General features: G+C 38.0%; 1 protein-coding gene across 1 annotated transcript; it reads right to left on the reverse strand.

The window, feature by feature from the left end:
- Nucleotides 1-2,565: 2,565 nt before the first annotated feature.
- LOC6650199 (ankyrin repeat and SAM domain-containing protein 1A) lies at nt 2,566-10,072 on the reverse strand. Its single transcript, XM_002073381.4, has 11 exons — nt 10,003-10,072; nt 6,660-7,590; nt 5,820-6,599; nt 5,520-5,760; nt 4,416-5,457; nt 4,135-4,358; nt 3,753-4,073; nt 3,504-3,684; nt 3,287-3,445; nt 3,094-3,225; nt 2,566-3,032 (listed from the first exon to the last, which is right to left on the reverse strand). Exons 2-11 carry the CDS (start codon nt 7,555-7,557, stop codon nt 2,889-2,891), a joined length of 4,122 nt encoding a protein of 1,373 aa, XP_002073417.1. The 5' UTR covers nt 7,558-7,590; nt 10,003-10,072; the 3' UTR covers nt 2,566-2,888.
- Between the last annotated feature and the right edge of the window lie 1,765 nt (nt 10,073-11,837).

The following is an 11,837-nucleotide window of genomic DNA, read 5'->3' on the forward strand; positions in this document are numbered from 1 at the left end:
TTTTCACAAAAGATATTAAGAGATGATATTTTTTAAAGGTTTTTAAAACCTACAACAGATCTGAGAGGGTGGAAATAATACAAAATATATGATTTTCAAATAGTATGCAATAATCAGAATTGCTTTTGTTTTCGAATCCTTTTAAAGCGTTTTTAAATTACAAAATATCATAAGCGAATTAAATGAACCAATTTATTCAGAAACAGAAGACAGATTTAGATTTAGTTATCAACTTTGACTTTTAAATATTTGATTTCTAACTTTGATTTTTGGATAATTAAATAATTAACAAGTCTACATATCTTGTTATTTGTATATTTTTGAGCTTGCAATTGTAATCATTACTACAAATAGTTAAAAAACGAGAAAAAACCTTCCCCAAAAACAAAATTTTATCTATGAATCTACGATGTTCTATCTAAAATGCTCGATTACTCCCCCCATATGCAGAATTCCCCAGCTAGAATTAGATCTAAGGAACAACATGTCGTATGAGTGATATAAATAAGGAAAATAAGAATAAGAAGAGCCTTAGAGAGATTACAGAAGTTTTTTTGCCACGCAAAATGCTAAGGATTAGTTGCCACTCGTGTCACGTATCCACCACTTTATGATGACTTTGACTATGATGATGATGATAGCCAATGGTCAGCGGGTTGACTACGGCATATCGTCGCTCAAAACGATGCGTCGTCATTCTGGCTGGCTTGACTCATGGCTAAAGCGGCAAATATTGAGATGGTATTGAACGAGCTGTGTGTGCGTGTGTGTGTGTGTGGATTTGACGCATGGTCAACTTGCTGCCGGCAACATTAGTGAGTTTGGTGTTTTGGCCACATTGCCAATTAATATTCGCATGATCAAATGTTTAACGCATTTAGCCTTATAAAAAAGGAGAAAGAAATAAGTTGAGAGGGGGCAAAAAAAAAAAAGTATATAAACCAACAAGAAATCTCTGTCTTGGCTAAAACCGGCTCACATTAAGCGCTCGCTGGCTTTTGGTCTTCTCTGTCTAAGTGTGTGTGTGTGTATGTAACTGATCTCTCCCAAGTTGGCGGCCTAGTCTTAGGCTTGTTGTGGGAAAGTCCAACTTAATTGACATCCCAGAGGCGTTTAAATGGTGGCCTGACCCCAAGCAAATAAGGTAACTTATAACTTCATTTAATTATGTATTTATTTAGTATGTTTTTTTTATTTTGTATTATTTATTTTTCTTGTTGTTTGTCATGCTTTTTGTAGATTTCGATTTTTCACAATTTTCGGGTTTAACTTTTATCTAGGTTTATAGATTTTTCATGATTTATGTATATAGATTGTATTTGAAATTTCATCGGCTATGGTATCTATGTATGTATATATATATATATATAGTTTTATTCAAAATCGATTTAGTAATTTATAAACTTTGGAATTGTCTAGAGAAAAATGCTGGGATGATTTTAATTGATTTTTTGTTTGTTTGTATTTTATGTAGATCCATAGTTAAGGGGGATTGAGGGATGGGGGTATGGATAGGTACTTATGAAAATGTTTTGTTGTACCATAAGCAGGCTAACATTTAAAGCATTTTGCATACATCGATAGATTGAAATTTTCTTATAAATATTATACATTTCATCAAAAAAAAAAAAAACAAACTAAAAAATCAAAATAATAAACAATTTTTAACTAAAAACAAATGATAAATCGTATAACAACATTAAGGCCTGGCCTTAAACTAAAACATTTTTTAATTGATAGTTTTCATTTTTGCATTTCTTACTTTTTTTCTTCTTCTTCTTTACAACAACCAATAGACTAGTTAAAAATTATTTGTAAAAATTTTCTTTTCTTGTAAAACACATTTGCAGAAACATAAAGAATTCTCGTTTTCATCGTACAATTATTATTTTTTATTTTGTAAGCATAAATTGCTTATAACTCGATGCTTTTGTTTTATTATTTGATTTGATTTCGTTTGCTTTGTAATATTTTAAATTAAAATTATATAACAACACGCATAGATATTAAATATATTAATATAGTTATTTAGTTTAGAGTTAGTTTTTTGTATATATAGCCAATTTAGTTATAAATTGTTGTGGGATATGATTTTAGCATTTCTTTTGTATATACTCTATATATATTTTTGTTTATTATATATGTATGTATATATGTATAGCTTTCAACATCAATAAAATTATTTATGGGCCAATATTGGTATCTTTAAATTTGATTTGTTTTTCCATCGTCTGCTAAAATTTGCTAAAACATTTTGTATTTTTTGTTTTTATTTTTGTTTTTTAATATTCTCATTAAATATGTAAATGCAATTCTATTTTTGTGTGATAAAAATTCAAATGCTTTTTAAATGATATAGATATACATATGGCTGTATATACATATGTATGTATATATGTATAATTATGTATAATCAATGAAACTTATTTATGGCAAAATGAAAATTGTGCTTTTTCCCAACTCTTGGAAGTATTATTTAGCTTTAGAGCGAAAAAAATTTTTAAAAAAAGCATCCATTTTCTATATATATATAATATAATTATATTTATTTAGTTTTAAGTGCGTTTCATTTCAAAAATTGTGCCTTCTGTGAAAAGTCTTTTTGTTCTATTTTGTTTGTTTGTTTCTTTGTTTCTGTCTATTTGTTTGTTTTTTCTTTCTTTTTTGGCCATACAAAAAAACCGTCTGTATAAAAAAGTCAAATGCTCAAAGACTAGATTTTTGAGTTTCCTTTAAACTACTTACAACTTGAACAATGCCCCATAATTGGTTAGGCAAAATAGTTTAGCGCATAGGCTGCGACTGCGATTATGATTCGATCTGGATGTAGTCAAAGTCTGGGTTTTTGTTAGCGATGTTTGGGCCGCAACTGTGGCCCCATCTTGGCTCTATTTGCCACCACAAAATTCACCCTGAAGCATGCCATTGTCGAGGATCAGCGCTGGCGTTGTGGCAATTCCATCGCGCAGCGCCAATTGATAGGCAACCTCGAAAGCCTGTCCCAGAGTTAAGATTATCTCGCTGGCCAGATCCTAAACAAATGAAATTACAATGAATTGTCCGTCTATGATATTAGAGGGATATAGTACTTACTGTGCTTTCCACTTTAAAGACATGACAATAATGCAAATCTTGCTCCTTGGTAATGTAGGCAAAGTGACGTAGATCCTCTGAATCCTGGCAGGCGCAATTTATATTTTGAATCTCATGTTCACAAATAATTTTCTACAAAGAAATTTGATTTTAATTCAAAATGTAAACTTTAAGCCATTAAATGATAACTCACTTTGCTGATCACATCGATAAATTCAACGCCACGATGACATATGGCCAGCGAGAGCGGAGCCCCAGTTTTTTGACTTTCCTCCGAGGTTTTGAGTTTTTGTATTGATTTTTTTGTGGACTCTGTGCCACGCAATTCTTTCACAACCGTTGAGCCGAGATACTACAAAATCATATACATAAGTTAGAATCAGCTGATATAAATTGTATAAAAAACTTACCTGGACCTCGTATTTAATGTGCTCGTTGAGCAGAGTTTGGGCCGAATGGCGCCATTCGGTGGTGCGTAAGTTGGCAGGCAAACCCAATAGGAGATCAGAGGGTGCCCGTATATGAAGTGGTTGAGTTGGGTTCACAGGTTTTTGTAGTGGAGATGGTGCAGTTGGTGGCTGTGGTGCAGGACTGCAATAAAATACCAATTTTAGTTATATTAAGAACGTTTGAACGTTTGATTTCTGACCATTACTTACCGATTTTTGCGATAACCTGTTATGGAATTTCGATGATGCACCACATTGCCAGAAGTTTTTGCACTAGTCTTATCGCCATCCCTGTTATTGCCATTGCCATTAGTGGTGTTGCCATTGCCGTTCGTTGTCATTTGATTGGTTTCGTTGTTCTCACCCAGAGGCGTCTTCAGGGACTTTGATTCACAATCACGCATTTGTCTCATAAAGGCCAGAGATTGTAGTATACGTCTTCGGTGGCCCAATTTATTGATTTCCAGCACCGTTTGCAGTTCCACATCCCAGACATCGGAAACACTTTCAATGCTATTGTACAGATGCTTGCTAAAGATCGAAGAGATTTTGAATTACTTTAAGCTTTTTATTGGTTCGAGAAGAAACCTACTTGAAAAATTCCAAATATTCCGGCAAAGAAATGCTATTGAGCCATTGCTGTAAGGTGGCCACACCACTTTGATGTTTATTCTCCTGCTGTGTCCTGCTGTGTGGTGCCTGAACTTGTGGCTGAAATTCGGCTGGAGGTAAGGTCTGGACGAACCGTTGCAATTTGGGAGCATCACGCTCTGGAATGTGTAGCAGGGGAATGTCTGGTTCCTCAAACACATTATTCTGAAATGATTTCAATTATTCTCCTGATCGTTTATCATGTTTTTTGTCTTAACTTACCATAAATTTATAGTTATCGTAGCCATTCTCGAAAAGCATACGCTCGAGATGTAGCAATCCAGCTTGACGTAGACGAATTGCCAATTCCTTGCGCTCTGGCGGTACTTCCATATCCTCGAAATCCAATTCAATATCATGTGTAGGTGTTATATTGGTATTGAGAATGCCACTGCCAAAGTTCTCAATAATCTCGGATATCTTTTTACGTGCCTCTTCCGCATTGAAGGGACTAAGCAGATTTAAATTGGAATTGCGGCCGCCCGAATGGGCACTGCCAGCAGGTGATTTGGCCGGTGACTTGGCCGGAGAACGGCCTGCCGATTTGGCAGGCGATGATGATTTCGAAGTAGAAGACTTGCGAGGAGTTGCCTCTTGCAACTGTGGATTACCATTGGCCTCGGCAGTGATCTCAACAGGTGGTTGTGGCGGCTGCTGCTGCTGTTGCAATTGTTGGGTGGGTGTGGTTGGTGATAGTTTGCTGAATTTTCGTTCTGGTATCATTGGCTTGATTGGGATGGGAGGACGCGCACGTCCAGGTTGTGGTTGTTTCACTAGCTCCGCAATTTCCCTGTCATTCTTTGGCTGCACTGAGGCGCCTTTGAGTAGGCCAGCAAATGGAACATCGCTGACAAACTCCTCAACATAATCCGTTGAGTGAGACAAACTGTGATCGGAGCACAGAGATATGCTTGAGCTGAGCGAACCGGATGATGGAGCCGGACAACGGGGCACAACTGTCACAGTATCATCGTAATCATAGCCAGGCGTACTCAGTGTGGGCAATAGTTTCGATGGCGATGATCCCGTCTCGATCATCAGCTGTTGGGCCGCTTGTAGCTGCAGTAGGGCTGAATGCCTTTTGTACTCCTGACTGAGAGGACGAATTGTCTCGTGGATCGTTCGCTCTGCCTGACTAGAACTGGGCGGTGGATGATCTGGTGTGGGCGGCTGCTTGTAATGTGTGGGACTGCTAGGAATTTGCTGTTTGGCATCGCAGTTCTCATCGCCATCGCCATTGGATTTCTCAACCACACTAGACGAACTAAAATAAAAAGGAAAATTAACTAAAATTCATATCACAAATGTTATTTGATTTCTACTAACCCACTGTTACGATTGCGTTTTAGTTTTCGATTTGGATTATACGATTTGAGTGCCGCATTCTCACAGGATTTGAGTAGCTCCTTGGAAAGTTTTGTGGTCGTGGAGTTGCGTGGTGCTGGAATAGGCCTTTTCATTGAATTTGTCGCATTCGAAGTGGGGGCTGGCGATTCGCCACTGGAATTTGGCACACTTGTCTCACTATTCAAATCCGAGCTGCTGCATTGGCGATCCAGCATATCATCTAAAGAATTGGAAGGATTGTAAGGAACACTTGATTGAGAATTTTCAGTAGCTACTCACTGCTAGAACTAAGGCTCATGCCACCCACTGTGGCGGATCGTGTACTCTGTCTGGCACTGGCATAGAGACGATCACTACGTTGCCTCTCCCTCAGCTGTGTCTCATCGAAGCTCATGCCACCCACACTGCCATGACTCTGATGCGAATAGGGACTATCCGTAGAGGATGGTGGACGACGTAACATCGCTTGACCACCGTGTCCATGACTCTGACTCTGACTAGAGGGTGAACTGTAGCTAAACTGCTGTCCAGAACCAGCATGAGTGGGCGAGACAGCCAGATTGCGGCGCGGAGGTTTCTTTGGTGGACCAGCCGGAGCGAAAGTGCTCATGTGCAGGGGTTGTCCTCCCGGGGCGCCAGTAGAGCAACGAGATCTGGGCGACACAGAAGCTGGCTCGAAACTGCTCAATGAAGATGAAGGACTGACTCCGCCACCCATGGGATCACTCTGACCATGTAGCGGCGAATGAGCATTGAGATCCTGGTAGATTCTATCGTCAGTGGGCTGGAGGGCACTGTCCAAGGATTTGCCACCATTGAAGTGTCCACCATTGCCCGCCGACAGACGCTGTTTGCTATAGGCAGATTGCTGCATTGAGTGCGAGTGATTGAGCAAATGATTGTTGGAATTGAAGTGATAATGATTGCTATGATGCTGCTGCTGTTGCTGCTGAGATTGATTATATTTGCTGCTTTGGCTACGCCCCGATGCAGGGCCTGGCATGTGTTGTCTATAGATGACCTCATCGCCGTCATCGGTATCCATTTGATTGCGAAAATCTGGAAAAGAATAATAGGTTAACTCTCGCTAACATTAGCAGAAATATTACTCATACGCACTATTGATCACAGCCACAATATGTTTGGTTACATGCGGTGGAAATTCTCTCAATATATCCAATGCAGTGCGTCCCTCATTGTCCGTTGCGGATAAATCAATACCGGCCCTTAAGAGAGTGCGCACCACATTCTCCTTGCCACACAAAGCTGCCTCATGGAGGGCTGTTCCCGAGGGTGTTAGTAGATTGACACTGACTCCAGCCGATAAGAGAACCTCGACCACACTCTGATGGCCATTCCGGCTGGCCAAATGCAGACAAGTGTGCGGAAAAATGTTGCGTACGGGCGACGCTGACAATGGCGATGAAGACGATGGTGTACCAGTTCCCGATCTACTCTCCACTGCAGCTGGACTGAGATGCGCAATCAGCTTGGGCTGTGACCGTATCAGCATTTGTACTGCCTGCAGCCGGCCATATTGGGCAGCCAGGTCCAAGGGGGTCTCTCCCCTAGAGTTGCGCATACCAGGATTGGCATCGTGGGCCAGCAGCAGGGCCAATGCTCCTGTGTGTCCATGCTGGGCGGCACAATGCAGCGGTGTTTCCTGCTCAATGGTCTGTAAATTAGCATTCGCCGGACGATACGGATGCGTCAGCAGTAACCTAACAATCTCTGTCTCGCCGGCCCATGCGGCCAGATGCAGCGGAGAAGAACCTCTTGAGTCGGGTAGATTGGGCGATGCCTCATGAGCCAACAGCAAACGGACTATATCCTCGTGCCCATTCAGACAGGCATGATGCAGGGCCGAGTAGCCGCCACTATCCTGAACATTCACACCAGTTCCACGACGTAAGCTGGCCAAAGGACCCGCCCGTTTGGCCTTCTGAGTCAAGACCTTTTCAATATGACTGATATTACCATTTCGTGCTGCCTCCAGGAACTCCTGATCCTTGCCCATGACGTCGTACTGTGTTGTATAATATCTGAATACCTAAGTGGAATAAAGGACGATAAAGGGAAAGGGAAAAGGTCGTAATTTAATGGAGTTTATGTTTTTTTTTTCTTGTCATAATTTTAATCGTTTTTGCCTTGAGTTGATTCGCTGCAAATGAATTATGAGTGTCAAGTGGGCTTCATTAAAACGCCTTTGGCTTTCACTGACAAAGGGGGGTGGGCCTTTTTTTCACTCTTCTTCTTTTAGCTCTAATGACTTTTCGCCAGCTTTTCATTTCACTAAGAACACCCATCACCCTCTTACCCAACCAACCTATTCCACTCTGCCATAGACATCAGAATCGACTTGTAGGCTGCTGACATTAAAAAAAATTGCACAATGAGACACCCTGGATGAAGAGACCAGACCATAAGAGGTTGGGAAATGGGTGGCTGGGTGGTTGGTTGGTGTGTGTTGCTTTACTCCTGATGAAGTGCTTTTCACGCGTTGAAGTATCTTTGATATGTACGTGACGTTTTCGACTGAGTAAGTTATACTTATATATGTACATACATACGTACAATGGCAAGCAAAACCGCAGATTACAGATTCTACATATATGAATATATATATTTGACTTGGACTTAATTTTGTCTTATCAAGCATTCCTTTCTCATACAGGCTCGAGGTCAGTTGGAAAATGAAAGTTTTTAGAATACTTATATAGAAACATTTTGTTACTGTAGTAAATGTTAATTAACTCAGCTTATGTTTTAGTTTCTAATATAAAGTTTTCAAAGGGGTTGTAAAATAATATAATAAAAACAAAATTAACATTAAAATCAAGCTACTTATATGTGTTAACATATGTACCTATGTATCGTTAGGTATTTAATCATCAGGTCAGTATTTACTATTTTTATACGTTAAGTGAGCTCGAGACTTGAACAAGTGCATTGAGGTCTTAAAGCGGATATGATTTATGGAATTTTTATTATCATACGTCGCACCGCCATATAAAGAAATAGACTTATGAATCATCTTGTCTATGTCTTAATAAATAAAAACTTAACTATAAGAATATCTATGAACTAGACTCTTTAAAACTCTTTTAGATCTAAATATTTCTTTAAGTTTTTAAGACAATTTTTAAAATACAACTTAAGCTTGGTTTGTAAATCTTAAATTGAATTTCTTAATCTTGTTCTTGGTAATAATTATACTAAAATGTATTTCTTATATATTCAAAGAGTTTTCCAACTAATTTTTTGACTATTTTTGTTTAAAATCACATAAAAAGCATTTCAAAAACTCTTTTAATTTGCTAAAAAATGTCTGTTGTCAATTATTTTTAATAAGAATTTCAGAAATTATCCCATGGTCCTGTCGCTTAGGGATATCACATGTTGTGTGGCGCCTAAAAGCTTGCTATGCTGTCACTTTTGTCTTCAATGAGATAAATACAACACAACTGCAACAGATAATCACCTGCTTAAATACACGCGCGCTCTCTCACAAAGACACTGATAAACCCACACACACACACATACACTGCTTTACTCTCTACATACATACATATATTTGTATTTATCAGACTACTATAAAATTCAGCCAAAGGTAGGTTAGGCATGTCCTTTTTAACGTAAAGGAGAGTCCACAACGAGACCTTATTGTAAGAGCAAATCACTGAGGGAGAGAAACGAGAGAGAGTGCGCTTGCTCTGCTAAATGCCGCGCCCACCACCAAACTGGGCTCACTGCCTCTGCATATATGTATGTATGTATGTGTATACTTTATACTGGCATGCTCCAAAGTATCCTTTACTGCCTGCAGTAAACTCTACTACTCCCTGCCCAAACCCTTACATTTACTACAACGTTTTTTTTTTGCTTTTTTTTGCCAACACACAAGTCTGAGGCGTGTCGTAGATGTATATGCAGGAGAAGAGGAAGGTAAGGCTTAACTTGGCTATCCATTTAGACTCCAATACAAAAGGACAAAAAGGGAAATTGAGGGACATTATAAACAGAGTTGAGTTGTCAGTTGTCGGACAACAACAATAATGTCAATTGGCTGGTTATGGTTTTTATATTATTTTTGCATTTATAAGTATATAGTTGCCACATAATTGGGTCAAAGGATATTGACCCGAGGCCACTGGCATAGAGCCAGACTTCCTACTTTACAAATAAGATGGAGTGGAAGGGGAGGGGGCTAGAGGAGTGAGGCTTAATGCGTAGGAAAATTGTCATTTAATTTTCCAGACAGCTTGACGTTTTCATATTTCCGGATACAGAACAAATTTCAACACACACACACAGACACACAAAATTTCTTATTGGCATTTTCATATAGTAAATCTAAAAGGCGTGTACTGCCATATACACACATCACACACACACACACACACGTACGCCACTCAATCAGATACATTTTCAGCTTCAAGACAAAAACAATTCGTTTTCGTACCTTTTTGTGTGCGTTTAGATTTATTTGGGAATGTTCATATATACATATATTTATTTATATATAAGTAGATATATGTATGATGACTATATAGATAGATAGATGGATAGACATAAACTTTTCACTTCCGTTCGTTTTCTACAGTTTTCACGTCTTGTTTAATTTAATAAATTTCATTTCATTCATTCACTTTGAGCTGCCTCGGTCACACAACATTTCCATTTGAATTATTATTATTTTTTTGTTGTATTTTGTGGTTGATGGCAAAACTGCGACGACGACGACGACGACGACAACTGCGTTACAACCGTTGGCGACGACTCCAAATCCGACTCTGGGTATATAGTCTCTGGGATTTGTGGATGCCGTAAGAATTTCTGTTCCGTCCGCTCTCCCGCTCTTCCGTTCATCCGCCTTTTTTTGAAGCTATTCGGCTCTCTATGCGCCGTGCACTTTGGCTCTGTGGTATTGCAGTGTAGTATCTGGTGGGAACCCAATGAAAGTTTCTTTTCGATACAATGCTCGACGCTTTCACTTGATGATTTTGTGCGGGCGAAAGAGCAAAGGGACAGAAAGAGAGAGAAAGAGAGAGAGAGAGAGAGACAGACAAGAGAGTCAAGTGTTGGGAATGAAACGTTGTTTTTTGTGTTTATATAGACGATAATAATGCTTTTGTTTACATATTTTGATGTGCGAAACTGACAGACTCAGAGCGACTCCAAATCGAGAGAGAGATAGAGTTTGAGAGAGAAAGAAAGATTGAGAGAGAATTTGAAAATAGAAAGAGAATATAAATCTGTTAAAAATAGTTGCACCTAGTTTATGTTATTTAGCTGCTGTCACTGACCAAGAATGCATCGGCCAAAGGGAACGCCTTTATTTTGTTTTACTTAACGATACAATACAATTTTACACAATATTTGCATGAAATTTAATAAGAACTAACAATTACATATATGTAAACAAAATCAATTATTGCCAAAGGTTCTGAGAGTTCATTGTAAAAAGTGAAAATCTGATAACAAACGAGCTAGCATGACGAAATCATATAAAATGTTTATGTTTATAACCATTTATTGATATATTTCGTGATATAAAGACATACGAACCGTTTGAGTTGAATAATGACTTGCTATTATTTATTGTATATATTGACTTATGTTCAAATAATAAACCTTAAAAATAAATTTGATATAATACCTATTATTATTTATAACGTAAACCTAAAAGATAAATTTTTAAATAAATGTAGTAAATTTCTTTGGTTCCTTTTAGTTTCAGTCTCAGTTCTCGATAAATTCTTATGGCATACATATGTATGTTTTGTTTGAATATTCTGACAAATTTTTAAAAGAGATAAGCTTTCTAAATATATACGCAGAAAAATTCTTTCAAGACATAAAAATATTAAACGAAAATAAATGTCTTTAACCCACAAATACTTCATTTTGAAAAATGCCTTTGTTCTATATATAGAGCACATAAATATACCTGTTGAAGCTGTTATTTTAAACTGTCAAATCAAATTAAAAATTTAGCTGACATTTTTTGAGTTGAGTATCAAAGGAAATTCAATATAAAATCCATGTTAAGCCGATAAATGCAATGATATAGCTTAATCAGCTGACTTTATTCAGTGTAACTCAATCTCAATGAGTAATGCAAATAATTGTCTTTTGTTTTTCTTCCTTTATATAGTATTCCGATATTACAGCATTTACTCATCGGAATGAAAGAGAAGTCTCAGTCTCTTACACATTTTAGACATGCGTTTTATCGAAAAGAGAAAAGAGAAATTATGAAAGCTTTCTTATCAGAAGCTTTTCTCGCTGTGTTAT

This window comes from Drosophila willistoni, chromosome 3R, assembly GCF_018902025.1.
Source record: "Drosophila willistoni isolate 14030-0811.24 chromosome 3R, UCI_dwil_1.1, whole genome shotgun sequence".
Lineage (NCBI taxonomy): Eukaryota > Metazoa > Arthropoda > Insecta > Diptera > Drosophilidae > Drosophila > Drosophila willistoni.

Bases quoted from the DNA above. Each gene is read 5' to 3' on its own strand.
- LOC6650199 (XM_002073381.4), bottom strand. From the start codon at position 7,557: ATGGGCAAGGATCAGGAGTTCCTGGAGGCAGCACGAAATGGTAATATC. The intron at 3,685-3,752 runs GTAAGTAATGGT...ATTTTATTGCAG, and splicing joins ACAGGTTATCGCAAAAATCG to TCCTGCACCACAGCCACCAA. The intron at 3,226-3,286 runs GTGAGTTATCAT...ATTTCTTTGTAG, and splicing joins TTATCGATGTGATCAGCAAA to AAAATTATTTGTGAACATGA.